Genomic DNA, 25592 nt, shown 5'->3' on the forward strand with positions numbered 1-25592 from the left:
AAGAAATTGGTCTGTCTGGGACAAAGAAGCGTTTGCAGTCATGTTTGCCCTTAAAACCTGGCGCTCCTGGCTTGAAGGAGCACGGGTGCCGTTTGAAATATGGACCGATCACAAAAATCTCGAGGCCCTCACCGGGCGCCGCAAAATGACTGCAAAACAAATCCGGTGGGCGGGCTTCTTTGCAAAATTTGACTTTGTGTTGAAGCACATTCCAGGCTCAAAAAATTTTTTGGCAGACGCCCTCTCTCGCATGCCCCAGCACGACAGTCTCCGAGAGGAAATCGTAGATTCACTCATTCCCCCGTCAGCCATTTCGGGGGGAGTCACCACCCGCTCGGGGAAACAGACCTCCCCTCCAGACGGAGACCTTCTACCCCGGCTCCTTACTGAATCAAACCTGGAAACTGACCGTCCACCTAACCTAAGGGTGAAAACGGTCTCTGGTTGCACAACGACAAAATCTATGTGCCCAGCCCCCTCAGGAAGGAAGTCCTCCAACGTTGCCATTCTAGTCGCCTGGCCGGCCATTTCGGCTATGTCAAAACGCTCAACTTACTCACCCGACAGTTTTGGTGGCCAAAAATCAAAAAAGACGTCTCCGAATTCGTTCTCGCCTGCCCCACTTGCCTCATGGCAAAACGAAGGGGGGGGTAAACCCCCCGGCCACCTGGTTCCCCTCCCCACAGCCAACCGGCCCTGGTCAGTAGTCTCCATGGATTTCATTGTTGAGCTTCCTCCCTCCCAGGGAAAAACGGTCATTCTCGTTGTAGTCGACACTTTTTCTAAACAAGCCCACTTCATCCCCTGTAAGCAACTCCCCACAGCAAAAAAGCTCGCTCAACTCTTTTTTACCCACATTGTACGACTACACTCGTTCCCTGACAAGGTCATTAGTGACCGCGGAACTCAGTTCGTTGCCAACTTCTGGCGGGAGTTCTGCAAACATGCTGGCATTGAACAGGGTCTCAGCTCCGCCTATCACCCCCAGTCGGCCGGACAGACTGAGAGGGTTAATGCCCTTCTAGAACAATATCTCAGATGTTTTATCAATTTCCAACAATCCAACTGGGTAGACCTCCTCCCCTTCGCTGAATATGGCTATAACAACAGCCTCCACAGCTCTACCAAAACTTCTCCCTTCCAAATCATTAACGGCTACGAGGGCAAGCCATTCCCCACGCTCGCCCTCCCCGCCAGCCCATCCGAGCCCACTTCTTGCCAGCAATGGTGGGAGGGCCTTCGTGAAGGCTGGAAGGGTATTCAGGGAAATCTGGAGGAGGCGAAAAAAGCATACAAAAAGCAGTTCGACAAGAAACATTCCCCCGAGTGGGAATTGAGGGTGGGGGATACGGTCTTCCTATCTACAAAGAACCTCCCCCTCCCACAAACGTGCCGCAAGCTTGCTCTAAAGTTCCTGGGGCCCTTCAAAATCAAAAGGGTCATAAACAAGGTGACCGTAGAACTCGAACTGCCCAAGTCTCTAAGTAAGATCCATCCTGTTTTTCATTGCAGCCTTCTTCGGAAAGACCCTGGTGCTACGTCATTCCATCCCAGGGCCCCGCCGCCCCCTCCGACGACAGTGAGGGGTCAGAGTCACCATGAGGTCCAGGAAATTCTGGATTCCAGAGTAAAGAGGGGCCAGTTGTATTATTTGATCAGATGGAAACACTTCCCTCCGAGCTGTGACGAGTGGGTCAAGTCACAGGATGTATCTGCGCCGCAACTGCTGAAAAAGTTTCACCTACTGTACCCACACAAGCCCAAGTTCGTTCCCCGTGGGGGGGGCGCTTAGGGGGGGCAGTATGTCAGAACTTGTAACTATTGCTGAGGCTTAACTGTAATGTAACCAGTACCTGCTTTGTACTTTCAGTATTGCTCATGCTCAGATTGTAACTGAACCAAACTGACTCCATGTTGTAACCTCTTAACAACCCTGAATGCCTTTGTAGTAATTAACCTTGCCCTACTGGTATCCAAAATATTTAGGGCTGTAGACTGAATTATGGTGTGTCTCTGCACATTCTCACACTCGTGCCCTTTGAAGCCGAACCGTGTGGCCTTCAGAACAAGGAGGCAACCTCCTTACTGATAGTGGATGGTGGGAAGACAGATGTGCTTGCTCTGGTGTGAATTGTGGCTTTGTGAGGTGTTTTCTTTAGTGTATAAAACTGTACCAGTGCTGGCCCTCGCCATCACTGTTATCTCGTCTCTTCCAGTACTTAGTTCTCTCTAATAAAATCCTAGCTTTGAAATCAAGTATGGGATCCGTTTGAAGTTCTTAAGTTCTGACATCACTAGAAGAAACACACAAGAATCAAGGAAGTCCATTAAAATTATTGCAGTAATTTATATAACTGTACCACCATCTAAATAACTGCAATGCAAAGATGTTTCAGTACAGAGACATTTAAATCCATTTAATGGTAGAAAAAAAACTGCCATATGAGAATCAGTTGGAAACTTCACTTAAAATAATGGAGTCAAAGATAAATGGACTAGACTATCAGATGTAGCCAAGATGGCCCAGCAGCACTAGACTGCATTAAAAGAACACAAAAGCCCACAATTATGGAGATGTTGCCATAGCTCCCTGGGAAATACTGTCTTAATGTCCTACAATTCAGAAAGAGAGACTGAAAATGTACTGGAGGAAAAAGCTCTTAGATTGTTTGTTTGTTTGATTGATTGATTTATATTAGACTTTTATCCCGCCCTCTCCGCAAGCGGACTCAGGGCAGCTTACAACAGTCATTTACACGATTTAAAACAATAAGTCAATAAAATCTATAAAGCATTAATACAATTAAAATTTAAAAACTATTCCATGGTGCTGTACCATTACTATGTTGGCGGTTCTGCTTTTCAGACGGTTGGTTTTGTGTCTTCTCTGCTCCATATCTTAATTAGCAGACCCTTAGCTTCTGAAAATCTCCAGCAATGATGCAGAAAGAGCTCACTTCTGGCAACTGTCATGTTATCACAGAAAGCTGTAGCTACAGCCACTGACACACATTGCCAAGACTCCAGCAAGAAATATGCTTCCTTCACAAATGGAAATAACCTACTAATTTATAAATATTTTTATTTGTAACAACAACCATATGAAAGTCTTTGTCAGTAACATTCATAGCTAACATTCACCCCTAGATCTGAGTCTACTAGCACTTTAAAAACCAACAAGATTTCCAGGGTATAAGCTTTTGAGAGTCAAGCTTCTTGATCCTTGAAAGCTTATAGCCCAGAAATTTTGTTGGTATTTCAGGTGCCATTAGACTTGAATCTAGCTCTTCTACTGCAAACCAACACAGCTATTCATGTAAATCTACATACATTTCTGATATGGAGTTAAACCACTGGCCCATTTAGCTCTATATTGTATACTCTGCCTGGAAGAAGCTCTCTAGGGCCATAGGCAAAGAAAGGCCCTTTCAAACAACTGCAGTTCTTTAACTGAAGGTGCAAGGGATAGAACTGGGAGCTTCCACATACAAAACACACACTCTACCATTGAGCCACAGTCCCTTAACTAAGAAACACAGGTTACATAACCTTAAAAAATTACGTGGGAAAACAAAGGACAAAGTCTTTTAATTACCATAAATTTGCAGTGGAATTATTAATCTAAATGCATGAAAATGTCGTACTTATTGTAACCATGAAGTAATATTTAGCTGTTTTTATGTTTATATTTATATAAGGAAAAGAAGCCAATTCAATTATTTTTTCATGGGCAGTTACTTTTAAAGAGCAGATTGTACTACTACTTAGCAGGGTTGTCTGAATCATTCATTATCCTTTATATGCATCAGTCCATATGTTTCTGCTAACCAGGGCTTTTTTTTTTTTTTAGAAAAAAGCTAAGGAGGCACTCATTTGCCACATTATCATCCACTCACCCAGTTTGTAGAGGTCCTCTTGGAGCACTTCACAGACAGCCTTGGTTTTCACCATCCTGAACATTTTGTGTCATCTGAAACTTGGCCACTGTGTTACTCAATGCTAGTTCCAGATAATTTATGAATACATTAAATAAATAGTACTTGACGAAGCTTCAGACTTACTGAAACTGGAGGTTCAACCCCCTGCTGGCCCAGGAGAATCATATAAAAATCTGCATATTCCTGCCTGGAGCAAGAGGAGGCATGATCTAACCAGTTTGGATGACTCCCCCCACTGAAGGAGAAAGGAGAAGTGAAATGAACTTTTAAAAATGTAATCAGAATGTTCAGAAATCTTACCCTCTTTTGCTTGTTGCTGTAGAACTCAAATCAATGTAAGATAGCTTACAGCAGCTTCCTGCCAAAGCTTGAACTCCAACATCAGTCACCTCTTTACAGCCACTAACATCAAGATACCTGGAGGAGTTAAAAAATTAGCAGGCAGAATGGCAAGATGAAATAATCCATAAATACCTGGGAAAGCATTATGAAGACAGTTAAGTATAAAAATGATCTAATTCTGTAACAGACTGCATCATCAAATAATTTAGGAAGAGTGTAATACAAACAACACATTTCTTTATCACAGTCGTTTGCAGTACAAATGTCTTACGTTGCCATGTAAAATGTTGAGTGTTCATTAGGCTACTTCTATACTTTGGATTCTCATGATTTTTAAAACTGCAGGATAGCTACTATAAACTCTGAATGTTAAAATAATTGGGATACAATTTCTCTTCAAGTGGTTAATAATATGTTAGACCCAAACTGTTGTGAACCCCCCACAACCACCGCCACTTGCAATTCCACAAAAAGCACTTCAAAAAGGCCAAAGATCCTTTGGAATGGTACAGGTTGCTAAGATCCTGTCAAAAGGAGGAATCTGGAAATCACCCATTGCTTTTGCATGAATTCTGACAGAAAGTGCAAGAGCCCCTATAAGAATGTGAGGCAATTTCTGCCCTTTACCTCTCTTCCCACTTCAGTAACACACATTTCTTCCTATGTAGTTCCTCAGGAACCCCAATTTCAGAAGCAGCAAGGAGTATAGGGGAGATCTACAAAGATCCTTCTTTAAACTGCTTTTCATGTACAGTCAGTAGTGTATATCCGGAACAATTTAAAAAACTTAATTACAAACTTCTTAGAGCAAATGCATTTACAATAATTCTCTTTGTCTTCAAACATACCTGATTGCTGGTACATACATGCTTATTTCCATTAGACTTATATCAGTTACATGAGAACAAGAGTTGAGAACTAGACATTCCAATTCAAGACACTTCTTTGCAATAAAGTGAACTACACAGTCCTTCACCTGCAACTCAATGGAAAAGCAAATGTGAAGTTTTGGGTGACAGTCCTCTGAATGGTATGACCAATTCATTTACGAATCACCAAAATAAATGCTTTATCTCCTGCAACACACTCCAATATATCAAAACACAAATCATGTTTATGTTAATGTCAAATATATGCTAGGAAATCATGTAAATAGATATAATCTAAATCTCAATTGCAATACTGTCTTCATAGAGCCATCCATATCCTGCAAAATTCAAAATATGTTTTTCTCCCAACTAGCATATACATAGCTGTAGAAACACCAAGTACATAACAGAACGACACTCCATCTTCCCACCCTCTACATTAGCACCTTTAAAATGATGAAGTTAATGATATATATTTACAGCTTTAGATGGCTCATCACATGTCCATATCTTCCCTACTGTGTGATGAAGTAACAACCACAATTTTCTGGGTAGCAAAAAATTCTTCAGAAGTTCTTCATAGGATCCAGGAGATCCTATGCATCTCTCAGTGCATTGAAGAAATCCCAGGTCAACACACCAGTCTGTTCCCCACTTAATTAATACACTTCCTTACAGCGGAATTTTTATATCAAGCACTGACTGAATGGAAAACAATAAGGACACTGATTTTAGTTTCTTAACCTGGCTTGATTAAATTCTAGGATTGATAAACTTATACTTCATTATGAATTTGCCCAAACAAGATATAAGTAATTGAAATTTGGTGTTCTATACAATCCACATAACAAGTAGATTTTGACATAAGGGTAGCTACTTTCATGTTTGCAGATCTTTCAATTGTCTTCCCATATTACTTCTTATAGCTTAATTACCATACTTTTTCAGTACAATCAACTTGTGTGCATAAGGTCAATGGAGTGTTTTATAAGAATGATCCTCCAGTTTTATGATGGAGCAATAGAAGAGGAGCTACTTCCCACATATTATACTTGGAAAACAATATACTGGACATCAGCTATTGTTGATTTTTTAAGATTTCAGGGTGGGAACTACATCCTCATAAGACTCCCAGTATATGTTTAAGCTTATAGTAAGGAGACAGATGAAAAAAGCTATAAAATTCTGCTCCTATTTCATGTTAGCTTTTTCATTTTGTTCAAGATCTCTGTCAGTTTACCTTTATTCTGCAACTTCAGTTCAACTCACTGAGACAAGGTAGCCAACAGACACATACACAACACAGAGTTCAAACTTCTTTAATTCTGTAAAGAGATTGTTCCTACTCTCTGACTAGTCCTCTTTCGCTGTGTCAGATATGTATGCTCCATTGGCATTTGCACACATACCTCTCTAAATGCTGCATAAGCCTCAAGAGCAAATGGTAGGGGAAGGAACATGTAAAGCAGATTGCCTGGCTAGATGGGGAGACAGGTCATTTGTGAATGAATACCATAGTATCAAGTACACTTTGTCAGGTAGGTGGCCTTGATAGTCCAAAAAAAAAAAAGTTGGACTATCCAACTAAGGTGAAGCTTAATGGTGCAATACTAAGAAATGGTCTGAGAGCAAGTTAAAAAAATCAAACTTGTTCCCAGACAATTTTGCCATCTAATTTTCAAACTTACTGTCACAGCACTGTAGGCTTAACTTAAAAAAACACACAAAAACACCTTGATAATCTCAATACTTCAGTGAGAACTACAACTTGCACAAATGCAGGCTGATTAACTTAATTTATTTATGTATTTATTATTTTATTATATTTATATCCTGCCATCCCCTGACAAGAAATTTATATCCTTCCCACTCCTGACATATACAAAATATTCTACATAACTAGAGAATATGGCCTTACCACGTTAATCCCTGTAACGTTGAGACAAGTTAGCTTTTTCATACCATTCACAACCTTTGCCAAGCAGTCCTCTGTAACCCTGTGGATTCTTCCAATATTCAGTACCATGATGTTTGGACATTTCATGGCAACACATCTTATGCATTTTGCAGTAACAGCATGGCAACCAAATATTTCGAGTTTCCTGAGGCTGGAGAAAGACATGGGCTATTAAAAGAAAGTTAACATCTTCTACATCTGTGCACTACTTATGCTTAACCCTGTGTGGCAGAATGTGCCTGCTCTGGCCTGCAGGCCTCATTTCCACCCTGCCCTCCTAGGGCTTCCCAACTCCCTGGAGGGGCTTTTCTTCTACTCTCAGATAGTTCACCGCCACCACCTGATTGTTGTAGTCCAAAACCACCGCCACCACCTGATTCCCACTGGGAGGGTCAGAACTCCCAGCTTCCCTCCCAAGTTCTGAGGCCTTGCCCTTGTGTCTTCTGCTGCCCAGCACCTGGCCACCAAGGGGACAGATTAATGCCTTGGGCACCTTTGGAGGAATAGCTGCTTGCCAACTGCCTGCCTTCCCCCAGCTCCCCTCTTCAGATAGTATGTGAACCTGTTCGGCAGACAAATTTACCCTCTCTAAAATCCCCATCAGACTGAGCTCATCAGATATATGATCAAATTGTACCAACTAGTAACTTAAACAGCTGCCAAACTGTAAGTTTGCAGTTGTTGTTAGTGGAAAGCAAACTCACAGCTGTTCTTATTCAGTTCCTTTCCACCTCTGTAAGTTGGTGGGGACAGAAGCAATACTTTTGATCTCTGCATTATAAAAGAAAGAAAAGGAGCTTTGTCTTCCCTTTCTTCCAAGCTGGGTACAGACAGATGCTATGTTTCCCTGTCACCATCAACTGGATGTTTTAATCTAGACCCAAAACCTGGTGGCACACTTCCAAGCTGGGTACAGACAGATGCTATGTTTCCCTGTCACCATCAACTGGATGTTTTAATCTAGACCCAAAACCTGGTGGCACACTTCCCTTGAACACTAGCAAATGCTTAACAAGGAAGAGGAGCCAGGAGTGTATACGACTTGACAGTATAGAGCTTGGAGCCAGGGTGGTCTTGCAGAAAAATCAGGAATGCATGTACTTCTGCATCCCATCAAATCCCTGCACTCCAAACATCAATATGGAATGTGTTAATGTGCTCTTGGACACTGTAGATACTGGTCTGATGTAAATTTAATAAAGGTGGTCTTTTTGTTATCCCAAGGAATGGTTTTGGATCTTCTTATTTGATGTCTGCCTGTGTATACTCACTTATACTAGGTACCCTTACTCTCCAGCTCTTACTTTCTTTGTAACTATTATCAAGACTATTTCAAACAGATGATCACTTTTGTGCTTGCAGGACTTGCATTTATCAGACTAAAGAGCTGGTTGGCAGGCTCTTTAAATGGAGGGGGAAGCCAGCCCAGCTGCTTCTGCCTGCACTGCCCATGATCGGGAGAGTGCCCAGGAGCAGGTGCTGGCCCCACAGGTGATTTAAAGGCCCCACCAATCAGCTGATCGGCGAGGTTCTTTCCCCGGCATGGGAAGGGCAGCCCCCACCCTTCCTGGGGGTGCCCAATTCAGCACCTCCCCAAGGCAGCACACTAGGCCTATGGTTTAATTTAATTTAATTTTTGGATTTATATCCTGCCCTATCCCACAAGCAAGCTCAGGGCAGTTTACAGCAGCAAATTTCAGAACATATTACTGATTAAAAATTTACAGCATAAAAACAGATAATATAAAATCAAGGCAATACTATATCTCAGACACAACTAACATCTCCCTGCTATGCAGAATTGGAGCAAGCATCAAGGCACCTTGGAGGCAGCAAAAGCACAGAGATGGCATTTTAACACCCAAAGTGAAGAGTAAAGTCCATGCTCTGTGGCTGACATCTCCCAGTTCTGACCCCTAACAGTTCTGACACCCCCCACTCTAGAGGCAGAATTCAAAAGGGTAGACACACACTAACATGTAAGCAGGGACCCATGGACCCACCACAATGGCCTGTCACACATAAGGGAAATTGGTGTGTAGGTTTTAGCCCATGCTGCTGAGGAGGGGACCCAAGTTCTTGGCTCTACATGGGGCTGACAGTTCATACATTAGTCAAGCTCTTCCTCAGAGAAGTGATCAGCCCAAAGTTGCATTTGCCTTTTTAGCCACCGCATCACACTGTTGACTCATGTTCAGTGTATTATCCACTAAGACCCCTAGATACTTTTTGCACATGCTACTGCTAAGACAAGTCTCCCCATCCTATAACCATGCATTGGATTTTTCTTACCTAAATGCAAAACTCTACATTTATCCCTGTTAAACTTCAATTTATTGGTTTTAGCCCAGTTTTACAGCCTGTCAAGGTCATCCTGTATCCTGTTTCTGTCTTCTACTGTATTTGCAACCCCTCCCAATTTAGTATCATCGGCAAATTTAATAAACATTCCCTCTATTCCTTCATCCAAATCGTTTATAAAGATGTTGAGCAAAACAGGTTCCAGGACTGATCCTTGAGGCACTCCACTTGTCACTCCTCTCCAAGAGGATGAGGAACCATTCACAAGAACTCTTTGGGTATAATCTGTCAACCAGTTACAGATCCACTTATGGTAACAGGATCCAAACCACATTTTACCAACTTGTCAACAAGGATAGTATGTGGAACCTTATCAAAAGCCTTACTGAAATCAAGATAAACAATGTCTACAGCATTCCCCTGATCCAGCAAGGTAGTCACTTTCTCAAAAAAAGAGATCAGGTTAGTCTGACATGACTTGTTCTTGAGAAATCCATGCTGGCTCTTAGTAATCATATCCATTCTTTCTAAATGTTCCAGGACTGACTGATGATTTGTTCTAAAAATTTTCCAGGTATAGACATCAAGCTGACGGATCAGTAGTTACCTGGATCATCTTATTCCCCCTTCTTGAAGATGGGGACAACATTCACCCGCCTCTAATCTTCCGGCACCTCTCCTGTTCTCCAAGAATTCTCAAAACTAATAGCCAGAGGCTGAGAAATTACATCCGCAAGCTCTTTTAGAACCTTTGGATGCAATTCATCTGGTCCTGGTCTTTCATTTAAAGAAACTAGGTGTTTATGTACTACCCCTATGCTGATCCTAGGTTGGAACTTCATACCCTTCTTATATGTTCTGTTTTTGCCATGTTGAACACCGTTTCCCTCAGAAAAGAAGACTGAGGAAAAGTAGGAATTGAGCAGTTCCTCCCTCTCTTCATTACCTGTTACAATTTCACTTTCTTGCCCTCGCAATGGGCCTACCATGTCCTTGCCCTTTTTCTTACTCTGAACATAAGAAAAGAACCCTTTTTTGTTGTTTTTAGCATGTTTGGCCAGCCTAAGCTCATACTGAGCTTTAACTTTCCTAACTTTTTCTCTACTAGCACTGGTGATTTGTTTATATTCATCCTTGGTTATAAGGCCCTCCTTCAAATTCCTTGCTATTTTCAGTCGCACAGTCAAGTCCGACTCTTTGCGACCCCATGGACAAAGTCATGCCAGGCCCTCCTGTCTTCCACCATGCTCTGAAGTCTGCTCAAATTCGTGTTTGTTACATCAGTAAGGCTGTCCAGCCATCTCATTCCATTTCCCGTCCCCTTCTTTTTTTGCCTTCTGTCTTTCCCAGCATCAGGATCTTCTCCAGGGAGTGCTCCCTTCTCATTTGGTGGCCAAAGTATTTGAGCTTCAGCTTCAGCAGCTGACCTTCCAGTAAACAGTCTGGGTTGATTTCCCTTAGGACTGACTGATTTGATCTTCTTACAGTCCAAGGGACTCTCAAGAGTCTTCTCCAGCACCACAGCTCAAAAGCATCTGTTCTTCTGCACTCAGCCTTCCTTATGGTCCAGCTTTCACAGCCATACATTACTACTGGGAATACCATTGCTTTGACTATACGGACTTTTGTTGGCAGGGTGATGTCTCTACTTTTTATTATACTGCCCAGGTTTGCCATAGCTGTCCTCCCAAGGAGCAAACGTCTTTTAATTTCATGGCCACAGTCACCATCTGGAGTGATCTTGGATCCCAGAAATGTGAAGTCTGTTACTACTTCCATGTCTTCCCCTTCTATTTGCCAAGATGTGATGTGGCCGGATGCCATGATCTTAGTTTTGTTGATGTTGAGTTTCAAGTCTACTTTTGTGCTATCCTCTTTCACCCTCAACAAGAGGTTCTTTAGGTCCTCCTCACTTTCTGCCATTAGAGTAGTATCATCTGCATATCTGAGGCTGTTGATGTTTTCCTCGGCAATCTTAATTCTGGTTTATGCTTCATCCAGGCCAGCATTCCGCATGATACACTCTGCATATAAATTAAATAAGCAGGGTCACAATATACAACCTTGTCGAACTCCTTTTCCTATTCTAAACCAATCAGTTGTTCCATATCCTGTTCTGACCATTGCTTCTTGACCCTTATATAAGTTTCTCAGGAGACATGTGAGGTGGTCTGGTACTCCCATTTCTTTAAGGACTTGCCACAGTTTGTTGTGATCTACACAATCAAAGGCTTTAGCATAGTCAATGAAACAGAAATAGACGTTTTTCTGATATTCCCGTGCTTTCTCCATAATCCAGCAAATGTTGACAATTTGATCTCTAGTTCCTCTACCTCTCTGAAACCCAGCGTGAACTTCTGGTAGTTCCCAATCTACATACTGATGAAGCCTAGCTTGTAGGATCTTTAACATGACCTTGCTGGCATGTGAAATGAGTGCAATGGTGCAATAGTTTGAACATTCTTTGGCATTACCCTGTTTTGGAATTGGAATATAAACTGACCTTTTCCAATCCTGTGGCCGCTGTTGCATTTCCCAAATTTGTTGACATAATGTGTGCATCACTTTAACAGCATCATCTTTTAGGACTTTGAATAGCTTTGGAATACCGTCATCTCTGCTTGCTTTGATGTTAGTAATGCTTTCTAAGGCCCACTTGACTTCACACTCCAGGATGTCTGGCTCAAGGTCAGCGAATTCACTGTCATGGTTGTCAAGGACATTGAGATCCCTCTTGTATAATTCGTCTGTGTATTCTTGCCACCTCTTCCTGATCTTTTCTGCTTCTGCTAGGTCCCTACCGTTTTTGTCCTTTATCATGGCCATCTTTACACAAAATGTTCCCTTGATTTCTCCAATTTTCTTGAAGAGATCCCTTGTCCTTCCCATTCTATTATTTTCCTCTGTTGCTTTGCATTGTTCCTTCAGGAAGGCCTCCTTATCTCTCCTTGCTGTTCTCTGAAAATCTGCATTCAGATTCCTAAAGGAGTCTTTTTTATTTCTCAAGTCTTTAGAGAGCTGTTTATGGAACCAGCTCGGCTTCTTTAGGCTTTTTCCATTTTTTCTTCTCATAGGAATTGTCTGTGATTGTGCTTTCAGTATTTTGCTTTTAAGAAACTCCCTCCCCTCCTGAACCCCCTTCTTCCTAAGTATTTCTGACCATGGGATTTTACCCAGCATTGTTCTAAGTTTATCGAAGTTTGCCTTTCTGAAGTTCAACCTATAAGTCTGACTACATGTAGCTTTTCCCATCCCTAAGACTGAAAATTCCAAAATCACATGGTCACTACTGCCCAGGGTGCCCACTATTTCCACTTCTTCAATCAATTCTTCCTTGTTGGTGAGAATCAAATCCAAGATAGCAGATCCCCTTGGCCGTTTTCGCACTAGCGTTTACTCCGGCGTAGCACCCCATTTACCTCCGGATCTTTTCCTGGTTTTCCCACCTGTTGCTCCGGCGCTGCGGTTTGCTCCGGCGCTGCAGGGGTTTCACGCCGGAGTATCTAGATCCACCTCCTTCCGGAGTTTTTGAAAATCTCCGGATCCACTCCGCGGAGTTTTCTGTGGGAAATCCATCCACGCCGAATCGACTGCTGTGTGGGCGGCACCCTCTCCCTTTCCGTCCTCCCACCCCATCCACCCCCTTGGCCAATCATCAGCCTTTCGCGGCGCTTCCCCAAAGTGCCGGTGCGGCCATTTTTTTTTTTTAAACTTCACAGTTTTGCGTAATAGCGATATTTCGAAATAAAAAAAAAACCCTCCTCCTGGAATAGCCTCAATTGCAATTTTTTTTTGTAGTTTTACGCTGTCCCTGCACTGTTACGCCATTTCAAAGGTGGATGCATTAGAGTTTTTTTTTATTTTTAACTTTAGTTGCGTTACTTCGCTAAACCGACGGGTCAGTTCGAGTGATGTTTCGTTACTTCGCAGTTGCATCACACATAACACATTTCGGCTGATACATGATTATTGATAATATGCATTATTATTGATAGGGTGTTAGGTTCGCGAGACTCTGATGGGTGCTATGGCGAGGGTCTCGCGAGAATTGCGGCTGATACATTATAGTTGAGGGTGTTGGGTCTCACGAGAATTGCGACTGCTGAGCTAGAATCAGGGAATCGCCCACATCATGCTGCCAATGCTAGTGGCCAATCATGAGGCGAGAAGCAGCTATCGTCACAATTTGCATGAGCCGAACAGAACACTGGGAGGAAGAAGGGACAGATATTGCTGGCCGCCATTGAGCATCTTACTCTCGCCATCGCACAGCAGCTACGTGCAATGGCATCCATCAGCAGGCCAATGGGGGCTCGTGGTGTTTCGTGGCGGGAGAGCGAAACAGAAGCCTTGCTGTCCATTTGGGTTGAGGAAAAGATCCAGAAGGCGCTGGCCTCTAACCGCAAAAACATCTATGTCTACGAGGATATATCTAAGGCAATGCATGCCATGGGGCACAAGAGGTCGGCGCTTGAGTGCCGCACAAAGACCAAGGGCTTGCGTGCGGACTATCGAAGATGCGTTAGCCACAATGAAAAGACTGGAGCATCCCCAGTTTACTGCCCTCACTTTGATGTGCTGCACCGCATACTTAAGAACGATAAGTCCGCGCGTCCCCCCCTCATGAAGAGAAGCATGACGGCGCGGTACTACAAGGCAAATAAGGAAAACATCCCGATTCAAGGATCAGATAGCATCTCTTCAGCTGACCTCCAAACAATCAACGCTGCTGATCTCCTGACGCACACCACTGAATCACCTCCTGGTGAGTATCCCGGCGATGCAGTGCCCCTCAGCCGTGTAATTTTTATGGTTTGGGGTCCCTGCTCACCCATAAGGAAACCCACGTAAAGGGTTCCTTAGTTTTTTCAAACTTTTATCGCAATAGCGATACTTCGTACTAACGAAACTACAAAACATAAGTGGTTGCTGTGGGTTGGCCGGTGATAGGGAGCCATGGGGAAAACCTTAATGAAACCGCCCCTTAATGAAGGGAGACGTGGATGTTTGGCACTTATTATACTCGCAGCACTCCTCTGCCTTCTGCCTCCCTCCCCCCCCCCCCGCTAGCGTAATACTGTTGATTTTTCTGCATTGCTATAGACTCAAGCGGCGTGAACCCAAGCAATGCGTTACAGGAACAGGAACAGAGCCAGGATTTTACTGATGAACATCCAGGCGAGGAGTCATTTCGGGGTAAGTGCGGCCTGCAGTGCTTCTGATAAGTCTTATGTGGAATGTGAAAGCTTTCAGTGGAACTTAGATGCATTGCCCAGCTTACAATTGCTGAACCATTGACCCTGCGTTTCCTGCTTCATGTATGAGCAGAACTGCTCCTGAAGACATGTTATAGTACAGATTTTTAAGGTAAGCATGGGCTTTGCAGCACTAACCATGGAGAGGAATGAGTGTTGTGTCAATTTCAATTCCAAGTGACTTTGAGGAGGAAGAAGGGTGCAGTATCCAAAGGGGAGGACCTGGAGATGCTGTCCTCTCAGAGCAGGAAGCAGAGGAAGGAGGTATGCTCTTGGGCTTTCTGCTTAATGTACAGCAGCGATGCCAATGCCTGCAGTAGAGTAGTGCATGTCAGTAATGGGAGCTTGTACCCTAGCTCAAGCGAGGGGTGTATTGCCAGAGTTTTCCAGGGAATGTAATCTTTCCATCCTTCTTCTTTGAGGAGATGCTTCAGGAGATCAGGTGCCGATATCATCAGCACAGCAAATAAAGAAGGCGAGTGTGGAGAACGAAGCTCAACGTCAGCGAAGGGTTGCCATGCTGAATAATGTAGCTAAAAAGATGATGAATCAAAGCCGTGTGGATCATGAAGACGCGATGGAGCGCTTTGACCGAATGCTAGCTTCTGAAGAACGCAGGTTCACTTTGCAGGGAGAGCGTGACACAGGCTTGGTAAAGGCTTTCGAACAGGCCACAAGGGAGACTGTGGATGTTATGAGGGCAGCTGTTGATATGCTAGGCAGCATTGCCCAAATTTTTAGGGAAGGTAGGGCACAGGGAAGGGTGGGTGAGGTACCAGCCACTGCAACATCTCCACCATATGCAGCATCTCCACCATCTGTCACACATAGGCAGCTTCACCTAAACTGTGACTGCAGCGAAACTCGTGGGCCACTGCCTTCAGATATAGCTTACCCGGTTTTGGCAGAAGACTCTATGCCTGAGAGTCAGAGCCTGCTGTCTCCTGCACCCTGCTCAAGTAGCAGTGTGGCGGCTTCCCGTAGGGGCAAGAAAAGATCCTGCACAGGGAAGCAGAGGGTGTATTTTGAGCCCTAAAACCATTTCATTACTGGCTGGCTGCTTCTGACATGCAATGCTGTCTATGACAGAAGCAGGTACTGCTGCTCTGCCTTTTTATTTTGCTGTGTTTTCCAGCACTGTCCCATTCCTGGGTACCAGAATCAATGCCCATCAAGGGAGGCAGTGAGTTGCAGGCATTGTTTACATGTTGTGCATGTTGTTATTGATGATGTTATTTCATTGTTTACATGTTGTGCATGTTGTTATTGATGATGTTATTTCATTGCTTATACCTGCACGGGCAGGCTGTTCCTACCTTAGAGATTAATACGCAGCAGCTGTGTACAGCTGATGTTGTGTTCTTGTCAGGTTAACGCACTTTTAATAAAGTTATGTTTTGCAAAGGTCCCAGTTCGGTGTTTAGGTAAAGAAAAACGATATCTTCAGGTTTCAACATTAACAAGAATTTATTAAAACTGACAAACACTTTATTAAAACTATATAAAACTTTATTCACCCAACCCCCCACCCCTGGCCCGCTCCAGTCTCCGGAACTGCCGCTCCAGGGCGTCAATCCGGCGCGTGAAGGCGCTCACTGCAATTTAGAAAAGAAGCAAGTAAGTGCAACGCCCTCAGTAATGTACGCACAGCACTCAGTCACTCACAAGAACTACCAATCATGCAAAATAGTGAGCACTCACACGCTGAGCGGCAGAGAGCCTCCAGCCGGGCAATGGCCTCCAGTGGTGCCTCCGGTGCTGGGCGCCGCTCGAGGGCCTCAATGCGTTGTGTGAGGGCCTCCAGCCCGGCATTGGCCTCCAGTGGTGCCTCCGGTGCTGGGCGCCGCTCGAGGGCCTCAATGCGTTGCGTGAGGGCCTCCAGACGGGCAATGGTTTCGTCCTGTGCTTGGTGCACCTGCTCCTCCACCACTGAAATGCAAGCACACCATGCATGCACATTAGAAAATTATAGGCATGTGTGCATTGTATAGCACGTATAGCTCATCCTCCTCTCCCCCCAAGGGTGAGCCTGGCCGCTCTGCCTCGCCTCGTGGCCCTAGAGGCAGGTAGTTAGTGCACTCCTGTAATCATCTGACAGGGCGGCTGACAAGGGCTGCAACATCATATTTATTAGAAACTTGCACGCCATGCCTATTGATTTCTATCTGCGGCTCAGCGAACCCACCTGCCTCCTCAGCGCCTCCTGCCTCCTCAGCGCCTCCTGCCTGCTGTGCTGCTGGGCTCCCACCGCCTAAGATTTGCAAAAGTAATCATTATATTATTATCTTGAACGCCCTGCGCACATGGCTTATTAATGCGTTTAATGCGCAGTAACCAAGAGGCGGCCGCTTTGTCAGGTAATGTACCTTCTTGCTCCTCCGCACCCTGCTCCTCCTCTCCCTCCGAGGGTGGGCCTGGTCGCTCCGCTGCGCCTCGTGGACAGGTGTCAACTAGAAAAAAACCAAGCAATGAAACTCATACATGCAAGTGATGTGAATGAAAGCACACAGCATATGTGAAAACTGCACTGTAACCTGCAGGTAATACGTACTGGACCAGGAAGGCACATCAGGAAATAGAAAGGGGTGGGGGCTGGGGGTGGGATCCAATTAATGAGGTTTCTGTGATCATCCATGCCCCCCCCATTCCACCAGGAAGGCACAGCAGAGCATAGAAAGGGTTGGGGGCTGGGATCCAATTAATGAGGTTTCTGTGATCATCCATGGTCCCCCCCCCCCCATTCCACCAGGAAGGCACAGCAGAGCATAGAAAGGGGGGGGGGGGTGTGGATCTTGTACTGTACTGCCATGAAGCAGTAATAAAGAAGGAAGGGGTGTGTGTGGCGTTTGTGTGTTGTGTGTGTGTGTGTGGTGTTACTCACAATCATGATGACGGTCCTCCCAACGGGGCCGCCCCGCCAACTCCCAAAGACGCACCATGGCGTCGTGGTAGGGCGTCCGTCCTGAGGCCCTGGGGATACCGCCCCACGCTTGCAGGCTAGCCATGAAGCTGCAGCGGAGGTGTTTGATTTTTGACCGGCACTGCGCGGCAGTCCGGTCAAACCCCCTCCGCTGCAGCCTCCTGGCTATCGCCTCATAGATGTGGCTTGTGGTGAGGTGGGTGCTGGACATCACTTCGCGAGCGTGCCCGCTCCTCTCCACAATCTCCAACATTGCCAGCACCTCCTCCCGCTGCCAGAACGTCCCTCTCCTTCCCCTGGCTGCCATTTCGAACTAACGCTCTTTCGATTTTGCGAAATAGCAGCCTCCCCTTTCTGCTTTGATTTATCCAATCATGGGGAAGGCATATCCTGATTGACAAGGCAAAAACAGACCCAGGCCAGAAGCACGTGTAAGAACCCCTGGTGCACCAAAATATTACTCCCCCCCCCCCAACCACCACCAAAGTAAATGAAAGCAATGCAGTTTATAATGCTCAAAACTTTATTCGCTGTAACGGGAAGCAGCCTAAACAAACGCAGGCATAATGTTAAGAAATATGCAGTATTACTGGGTGGAAGCTGAAAAGAGGCTAAAAAAGGCAGACAGGGAACGTTTGTGATAGCGTAAGATCGTAATAACGAAACAGCAGTCTTTTTTCAGTCGCAGGCGGCGGCAGCGAGAGACATGGTGGACAGGAAGCCGCAGAATCATCTTCTCCTTTGATAAATGTATTCCGCGACAGCATCCCGCACAATCCTCCCCCTCTCTAACTGCCTCCTGTTGATCACCCTAAAGTCTGGCTCTTCTGGTTCCGGGAGGAGTGTTATCCCCTTATCAGGAATATCCAGCGTTATCGCATGTCCCTTTTCCTCACAAATATTGTGCAGAGTCACAGATGCGGTCACGATGGAGAACACACTCCGGTACTGCGCGTTCATTCGCGTTAGCAGGACACGCCAGCGAGCCTTAAGCCGCCCGAAAGCACGCTCCACCACGTTCCTGGCCCTGGCGTGCTTCTTGTTAAAGTGCTTCTGCACGGGCCCGATGGGTTTCCTGTACGGGGACAACAGCCACGGCCTAAGGGGGTACGCTCCGTCGCCCAATACAAGCGCAGGGATGGTCACATTTCCAAAAGTCACCGTAGGGTTCCCTGGAACCCAGAGCCCTGCATCATTGGCGGCGCAGAGATGGCTGTTTGCAAAAACGAAGGCATCGTTGGTCCTCCCGGTGTAGCCAAACTCTGCATCCAGGAAGCGTCCTGTGTGATCAACCGTGCCTTGGAGGATCACCGAACAGAACATCTTCCGGTTGCAAAACTCCTCAGTTCTTCCCCCAGGCGCCCGTATCGGTATATGCGATCCGTCCACAGCAGCCACCGTATGCGGCACACCGAGTTTACCGAAACCATCCATAATCTGTTGAGAAATGGAGTACAATGGATCAGGTCAAGGTTAATGCAGCGTCCACTGTATTAGCAATGGAGAATCGCATCTTATATATCGATATTGCGTTATAACGCAAAACTAGGGAAGGGGGAAAAAAATATATATACACACCGTTCCAATGTCGTCACCGAGGCAGACGACCTTTGAAAACAGACGGGTCTCGATGGCTTCGCAGACCTCCATCACAATCCCATGGACGGTGGTAAGGCCGATTCCGAACTGCCAGCTGATTTCCCGATAGGCGCTTCCGGTTGTGAGGTACCATAGCGCTACCGCGAGCCGCTTCTCAGGGTGGACAGGATACCTCATCCGTGTGGTTTGCCTTTCCAGCTTGTCCTTCACAGCGGCATAAATCTCCAGGAAGGTCCCTCTGGTCATCCGGAAGTTGAGAAGCCATTGCTCGTCACCCCAGTACACAAGCACAAAGTTCTCCCACCAGAGCCGTTCACGGGGGAACACCCAATACCTGGGCGAAAACCGCAGTCCGGCAAGATAGTGCCATCTACGTTCCTGGCGGCGAGTGCCACCTCTAATCAGCCGAAGCCGGGCGTCAGACTTTCTAGAGGAGATCAGAGGATTCCGGGATCTAAATGCACGATGAGTGAGGAGTTTTCCTCCGGTGCAGAGGACTTGGCGCCCGGCGCAGAGGCACAGAAGCAGAAGCTGCAATGCTGAATAAAGCAGCGCCATACTCTCGTCATCCAGATTCTCCATTGTGAATACTTCTGACGATACAAGGCAGTATGGAGGATGCTGCTGCTGCAGCCAATACTTAAGAAGAAGCGTCACGTGATGGTTTGCCCGCGAAAAGGGGATTCTCTATTGCGTCGCTACGTTGTTGCGTTGTTACGTAGTTACGCTGTTACACAACTGGAATTGCGCTTTAAAAAAATGATTGACAGGGCATCGAACTCAAGTCGATGCCAGTGCGAAAACGATTTGAGCCGGGGCTTCAGGGAAGGCGACTCCGCAAAGAGTCACTAGTGGGAAAACGAGAAAAATGATCCGGAGATAATTGCGCCGCGGAATAAGGGGAGCAAACGCTAAGTGCGAAAACGGCCCTTGTTTCATTCTTCACTTTCTGGAAAAGGAAGTTGTCAGGAATCTATTTGACTTTTCATTTTTAGCAGAGCTGGACTTCCAACAAATGTTCAGGTAACTGAAATTTCCCATGATCACTGTATCCCTTCTCTTGGAGAACTTTGCAATCTGTTGAAGGAGTATCTCATCCTCTGCCTGGCTTGGTGGTCTATAGCAGACCCCCACCATAATATCACTGTTATTTCTTACTCCTTTTATTTTTACTGAGAGACTCTCAACTGAGCTGCCATGCTCAGATTCACATATTTCCTCACTATATACGTCCTTGACATATACTGCTACGCCTCCGCCCTTTCTCATTTGCCTGTCCCTTTTAAATAAATTGTACCCCTGAATCCTAATATTCCAGTTGTGAGTGTCATCCTACCAAGTTCAGTAAGGCCTATTATGTCATAGTCTCCTTCCTGTATTAGGACTTCCAGTTCCTCCTGTTTGTTTCCCATACTCTGTGCATTAGTGTAGAGACATCGGAATCCACGTTTTATGCATCCCGAGGGTTTAGTTTCCATACAAACCTGCAAGTTAGCATTACCTAGCATATGCGCCACTCTCTGCAAATCTTTAATGTTCTTATCCCCAGTTTCTGGCATCATATGAGGCTTTGAATTATTGACTCGCTCCCCCATACAATTTAGTTTAACGCCCTCCTTATTAGGTTAGCAAGGCTGTTACCAAACACCCTTTTTCCTACCGCCATAAGGTGCAAACCATCTCACAATAGAAGACCACCATCTCGAAATGTAATATAAACTTAGTACATTTAAGAAAACAGTTACACAGTTAGAATTTAGACAAGCATAAAGCATATTTCTTATGGAAAACCTAAGTCCCAAGACCCATTTGTTGGAATGACCAGCACAGAGACAGTCTCCTGTCTCTATCGAAGTCAGCTCGGGCTGAAATCAACAGAGGCTTGTTAATATCTATGCTGAGCAGCATAGAGGCCTCTGCTTCTCATGCCGTCAGCCACTTCTGCTCAAAAACCTACGGCTTTTAAACCTTTTCCCCGGCAAACTGACATCACTTATCTCTATCTTATCTAATGTTATGAATTCCAGTACTGTAAATAGTAGATCCAGATGGCAAGTTGCTTCCTTGCCATACCAAATAAGAAGATTCCTGTCCTCAAAAGACTCTCAACTTCACCCTAGTTTTTTCCTACTCTGCTGACCTAGATTTTCAATTTATGCTTTTCTCTGAGAGCAATATAGATGCTTAAGATGCTGCAGATCTTAAGTACACCTTATTGCCCATTTCATAAAGAGGGCCAACCCAAAAGAAATCCTGCCACACGTATGATATCTACACAAGAGGTATATGATACTCTACACAACATGCATCTGCATGTTTTAGAGTATGTTACACAAGAGGACAATGTCTCTCCTTGCACCAACCCTGGGACTCAGTTTCCTGATCTACTACCACTGTGCAATGGCTCAAGCCAGAAGTGATGAACTGGGGCAGAATTACCTCCTTATCATTTTATTGTACAGCTGTTTTAAAATTTATTAAATGAAGTGATTCAAGTCAGAAAAAAAATCAAGCCTTCATGACATGGAGTTTTTGTTTGATTCTTTTAAAATCTGTTTTTAAACAAATCTTTGCTACAGTATGCAATGAATAGGATTTTAAAACATAAATGAAGAAATGTTAATAATGGGGAATAGAATGTACTTTTTTTGTATAAATTAACCAAACAACAAGAACCAGGATGCTGAAAATATTGCTAGAAAATTAAATTTTAGTAAATCAATACAGATCAGAAGTGGAAAAGGCAATTCCCATACAGTCCTGTGTGGCATCTCAAATAAACTGCAGTGAACATGGTGTCTTAAACTCCTAACAACACAAGAGCTTCTTGAATCTAAATGTTTCATAGAATAAAAGAGTTAAATCAATAAACTTGTTAAAGAATCAGAAATAGCACATTTTAAATGCACGTATACATGGCCATGAATCATACCACATAATCAGAGTAGGCAGGTATTGAGCAGGCTGTCTGCAATGAGACATTGTTCATTCAACTGCTCTGAAAAACCAGGTTCTATTTACCTAAGATATACTGAAAGGCAAGTTAAACATGAAAGCAGTCTGTGTGCATATGTAGCAATTCTTTTCTTCCTAACGGAGACCCATGCATACTCCCCTCTGTTTTTGTCCTAATGGAGAAAGAAGCTTACAACATTTTCCCCCCTTCTCCATTTTTATTCTCAGAACCTGTGAAGCAGGTTAGACTGAGAGGAAATGACTGGCTAAAGGTCATCCAGCAAGCTTCAGAGTACGGATTCAAACCTGGGTCTTCCACGTCCTTTTTGAGCCTGCAGACACATCTGGAATTCTAATACAGCATGGTGGGTGCACCAATAATATGGATACCACAAACTAGCAACTGCAGGCGATGAAGCCAGCCACAAAATGATTGTCACAGCTTAACTTCAGTAACAGTAACACAGTGTAGAGCCCTGTGCCAAAGCAATATTTTTTAAAAAAAAATTGCACAGTCAATCAAATCTTCAATAGTCAATCAGAAGCCTCACTGAGCAAAAGCAGTACCTGGCCCCACTCACTTCCTAAAAACATTTGGTGGGCACCGGAAAAGATGTCAACAAGCACCATGGTAACCATGGACACCATGTTGGGGACCCCTGCACTAACCACTACAATACCCTGGCTCTAAGGTAGACTAGATATGGCATGTGTTGCCTTCCAGATTCATTCTACAAAATCTCTGTTCAATACTCGTTTTGTTGCAGAAATCATCACAAATTGCACTATTTTGTCATTCAGATAATGCCTAGTTCCTGTATATAGATAATATTATGGATTTCATAATTCATAGCTACAGATCTGGTCTCAGTTGTACATGCTAAATATGTTCCATTTTTGGTACAGCTTCTGAAGTTGTACATGGCTGAACTTTTTTTAAAGAGTTTTTTGTTCAGGAAGTTGGGTTTCTTAAAAAGGTTCTTTGTTCTGATATTCATTTTTTTCTACTCCCGATTAAAAATTTTGTAAGCCACCTTGGGTCTATTTCAAAATAGGCAGTATAAAAATAATTTAAATCAACAAACAGCAATGGGAGCAGGGAATACAAGGAAGGGGAAACAATCAGCTTCCCCTTTTGGTGGTGTGGGGGGGAGGCTTTTAGATCCATTGATGGCAGCCAAGGTCACTCAACTCTTAGATCACTCAGAACACTAGCGAGAAGACATGGTGACTATTAATCATAAATCAGCCCTAGGAATTCTGATTGGTTGAGTGGCACCAAGAAGATGCAGTCCTAATAATGCAGTCATCTGAGTTACATCCAGGATACAACAGATCTGTTTTCCCACTCTATTTTCAAATGCAAAGGAGATGCAACTCTACGTCCATAGACAATAATGGAAGTTTTTAATAAAATACCAGAATTTCAGGCTGTGTGTGATACTGGCCTTTTCCTATTTCTATCAGCTCCTCAGAAAATTTTTCCCAGCCCCTTCTCATCCAGCCAACCTCTGCTAGGAGTTATTAACCAATAGGAAAGGTCTTTGCAATTCCTGGCACAAATCATTTTACACTCAAACATTTTAGAAGGAAAGGACAGGTTTCTTACCTGTAACTGGTGATCTTCGAGTGGTCATCTGTGCAATCACACATATGGGTATTCCTCCGGAATGGCCCTGACCTCGGAGAGTTCAAAGCAATCTTGATCGTAGATCTGGCGCGCCTCCCCCTCGTCCCGGGGCGGAGCCACCGTTTGCGCATGCGCGGACGAGGAGGGAGGCGTCTAGCCACTCAGTTTCTTCCCGCCACCGGACAGGTGGAAGACGTGCTAGGTAAGTGTCCAGCAGCGGGGAAGGCTGGGTGGGTCTGTGTGATTGCACAGATGACCACTCGAAGATCACCAGTTACAGGTAAGAAACCTGTCCATCTTCTTCGTGGTCTCTGTGCATTCACACATATGGGTGATTAGCGAGCTATCCCTTCGGAGGCGGGTGCTGGATCTGTAAAAAGTATGCAAGGTTAGACCAGAATGTAATGAGAGTGGTACTTACGGTGGTCAGTCGAAGATGGAGCGAAGTACAGCCTGTCCGAAGGAGGCATCACGCCGGGCACGAACGTCAAGAGCGTAGTGCGAGGCGAAGGTAGACGTGGAGGACCAGACCGCGGCATCGCAGATGTCCTCTATAGGGACGCCCTTCGTGAAGGCTGACGAGGTGGCGACGGCTCTGGTAGAATGAGCTCGTATGTGTTGCGGGACTGGTTGTTTCGCCAGTTGGTAGCAGAGTTCTATGGTGGCAACGAGCCACTTAGAGAGCCTCTGAGTAGATATTTTGCTGCCCTTATTATGGGTGGCGTAGGTAACAAAGAGTCTCGGATCCTTACGGAATTCTCGAGTTCTGTCTATGTAGAAAGCTAGTGCTCTGCGCGCGTCCAAGTTGTGGAGAGCCCTCTGGCCTGCGTCCGAGGGGTGCTGGAAAAAGGCTGGTATGATTGACTGTTTCCCTAGGTGGAATGGAGAAACGACCTTTGGTAGGAAGGTCGGGTCGGGGCGAAGGACCACCCTGTTACTGTGAAAGATTGTGTAAGGTGGGTCCGCCCTCAGGGCACAGATGTCGCTAGCCCTCTTGCCTGTGGTGAGAGCCGTGAGTAGTGCTGTTTTCCACGATAGCAGGTGCAGTGGAATAGATGCCATGGGCTCAAAGGGTGGTTTCATGAGCTGGCTGAGCACTAGAGAGAGGCTCCAGGTTGGGAGGAGTTGTCTGACTGGAGGGTGTAGACGAATGATGCCCTTGAGGAATGCCTTCGTGGCATGATGAGAGAAGACAGTTGTTCCCCCGATGTGGGGGTGGAAGGCAGAGATAGCTGCGAGGTGTACTTTCAGGGAGGAGTATGAGAGGCCTGTCCTTGAAAGTGCTAAGGTGTAGGTTAGTACCTGAGAGATGGTAGCGCAGTTAGGGTCAAAGTTGTGTTGAGAGGCGTAGTGAGTGAAGCGCTTCCATTTTAGTAGATAGGCTTTCCTAGTGGATGGTTTTCTAGAGTTCACTAGGACTTGGCGGACGTCCGGGGGAAATTCTAAAAACTGATTCTCCAGGCCGTCAATTTGAGGGATGCCGGGTTGTGGTGTAGGACCTTTCCGTCCTGTTGGGAGAGAAGGTCCTGTGCTTGTGGGAGGATTAGGAATGTCCTGTTGGACAGGGACAGGAGGGTGGTGAACCAGGGTTGGCGTGGCCACCATGGGGTTATGAGGATGCAGTTCGTGCGGTCTGTTTGGATTTTCTGCAGGACCCTTGTGATGAGTGGGATGGGGGGAAACAGGTAATGTAGTTTTCCCTTCCAGGTTTGGAGGAATGCATCCCCTCTGGAGAGCTGGGATGGTGGACCTCTCATGTAGAAGTGGGTGCACTGGGCATTTGATGGTGAAGCAAATACATCTATGCTCGGGGTTCCGAAGGTTCT

At 45.1% G+C, this 25592-nt stretch overlaps 1 protein-coding gene across 1 annotated transcript in view; it reads right to left on the minus strand.

The window, feature by feature from the left end:
- LOC132570118 (F-box/LRR-repeat protein 2-like) overlaps positions 1 to 25592 on the minus strand; it is a 102115-nt gene that overhangs the window by 13690 nt on the left and 62833 nt on the right. Inside the window, exons 9-11 of the mRNA XM_060236551.1 lie at positions 7068 to 7257; positions 5129 to 5256; positions 4239 to 4355 (exon numbers count right to left, since the gene is read on the minus strand). Coding sequence (XP_060092534.1) covers positions 4239 to 4355; positions 5129 to 5256; positions 7068 to 7257 — 435 coding nt within the window. The remainder of the gene's footprint in view (positions 1 to 4238; positions 4356 to 5128; positions 5257 to 7067; positions 7258 to 25592) is intronic.

Source organism: Heteronotia binoei, chromosome 4, assembly GCF_032191835.1.
Source record: "Heteronotia binoei isolate CCM8104 ecotype False Entrance Well chromosome 4, APGP_CSIRO_Hbin_v1, whole genome shotgun sequence".
NCBI classification, from domain to species: Eukaryota; Metazoa; Chordata; class Lepidosauria; order Squamata; family Gekkonidae; genus Heteronotia; species Heteronotia binoei.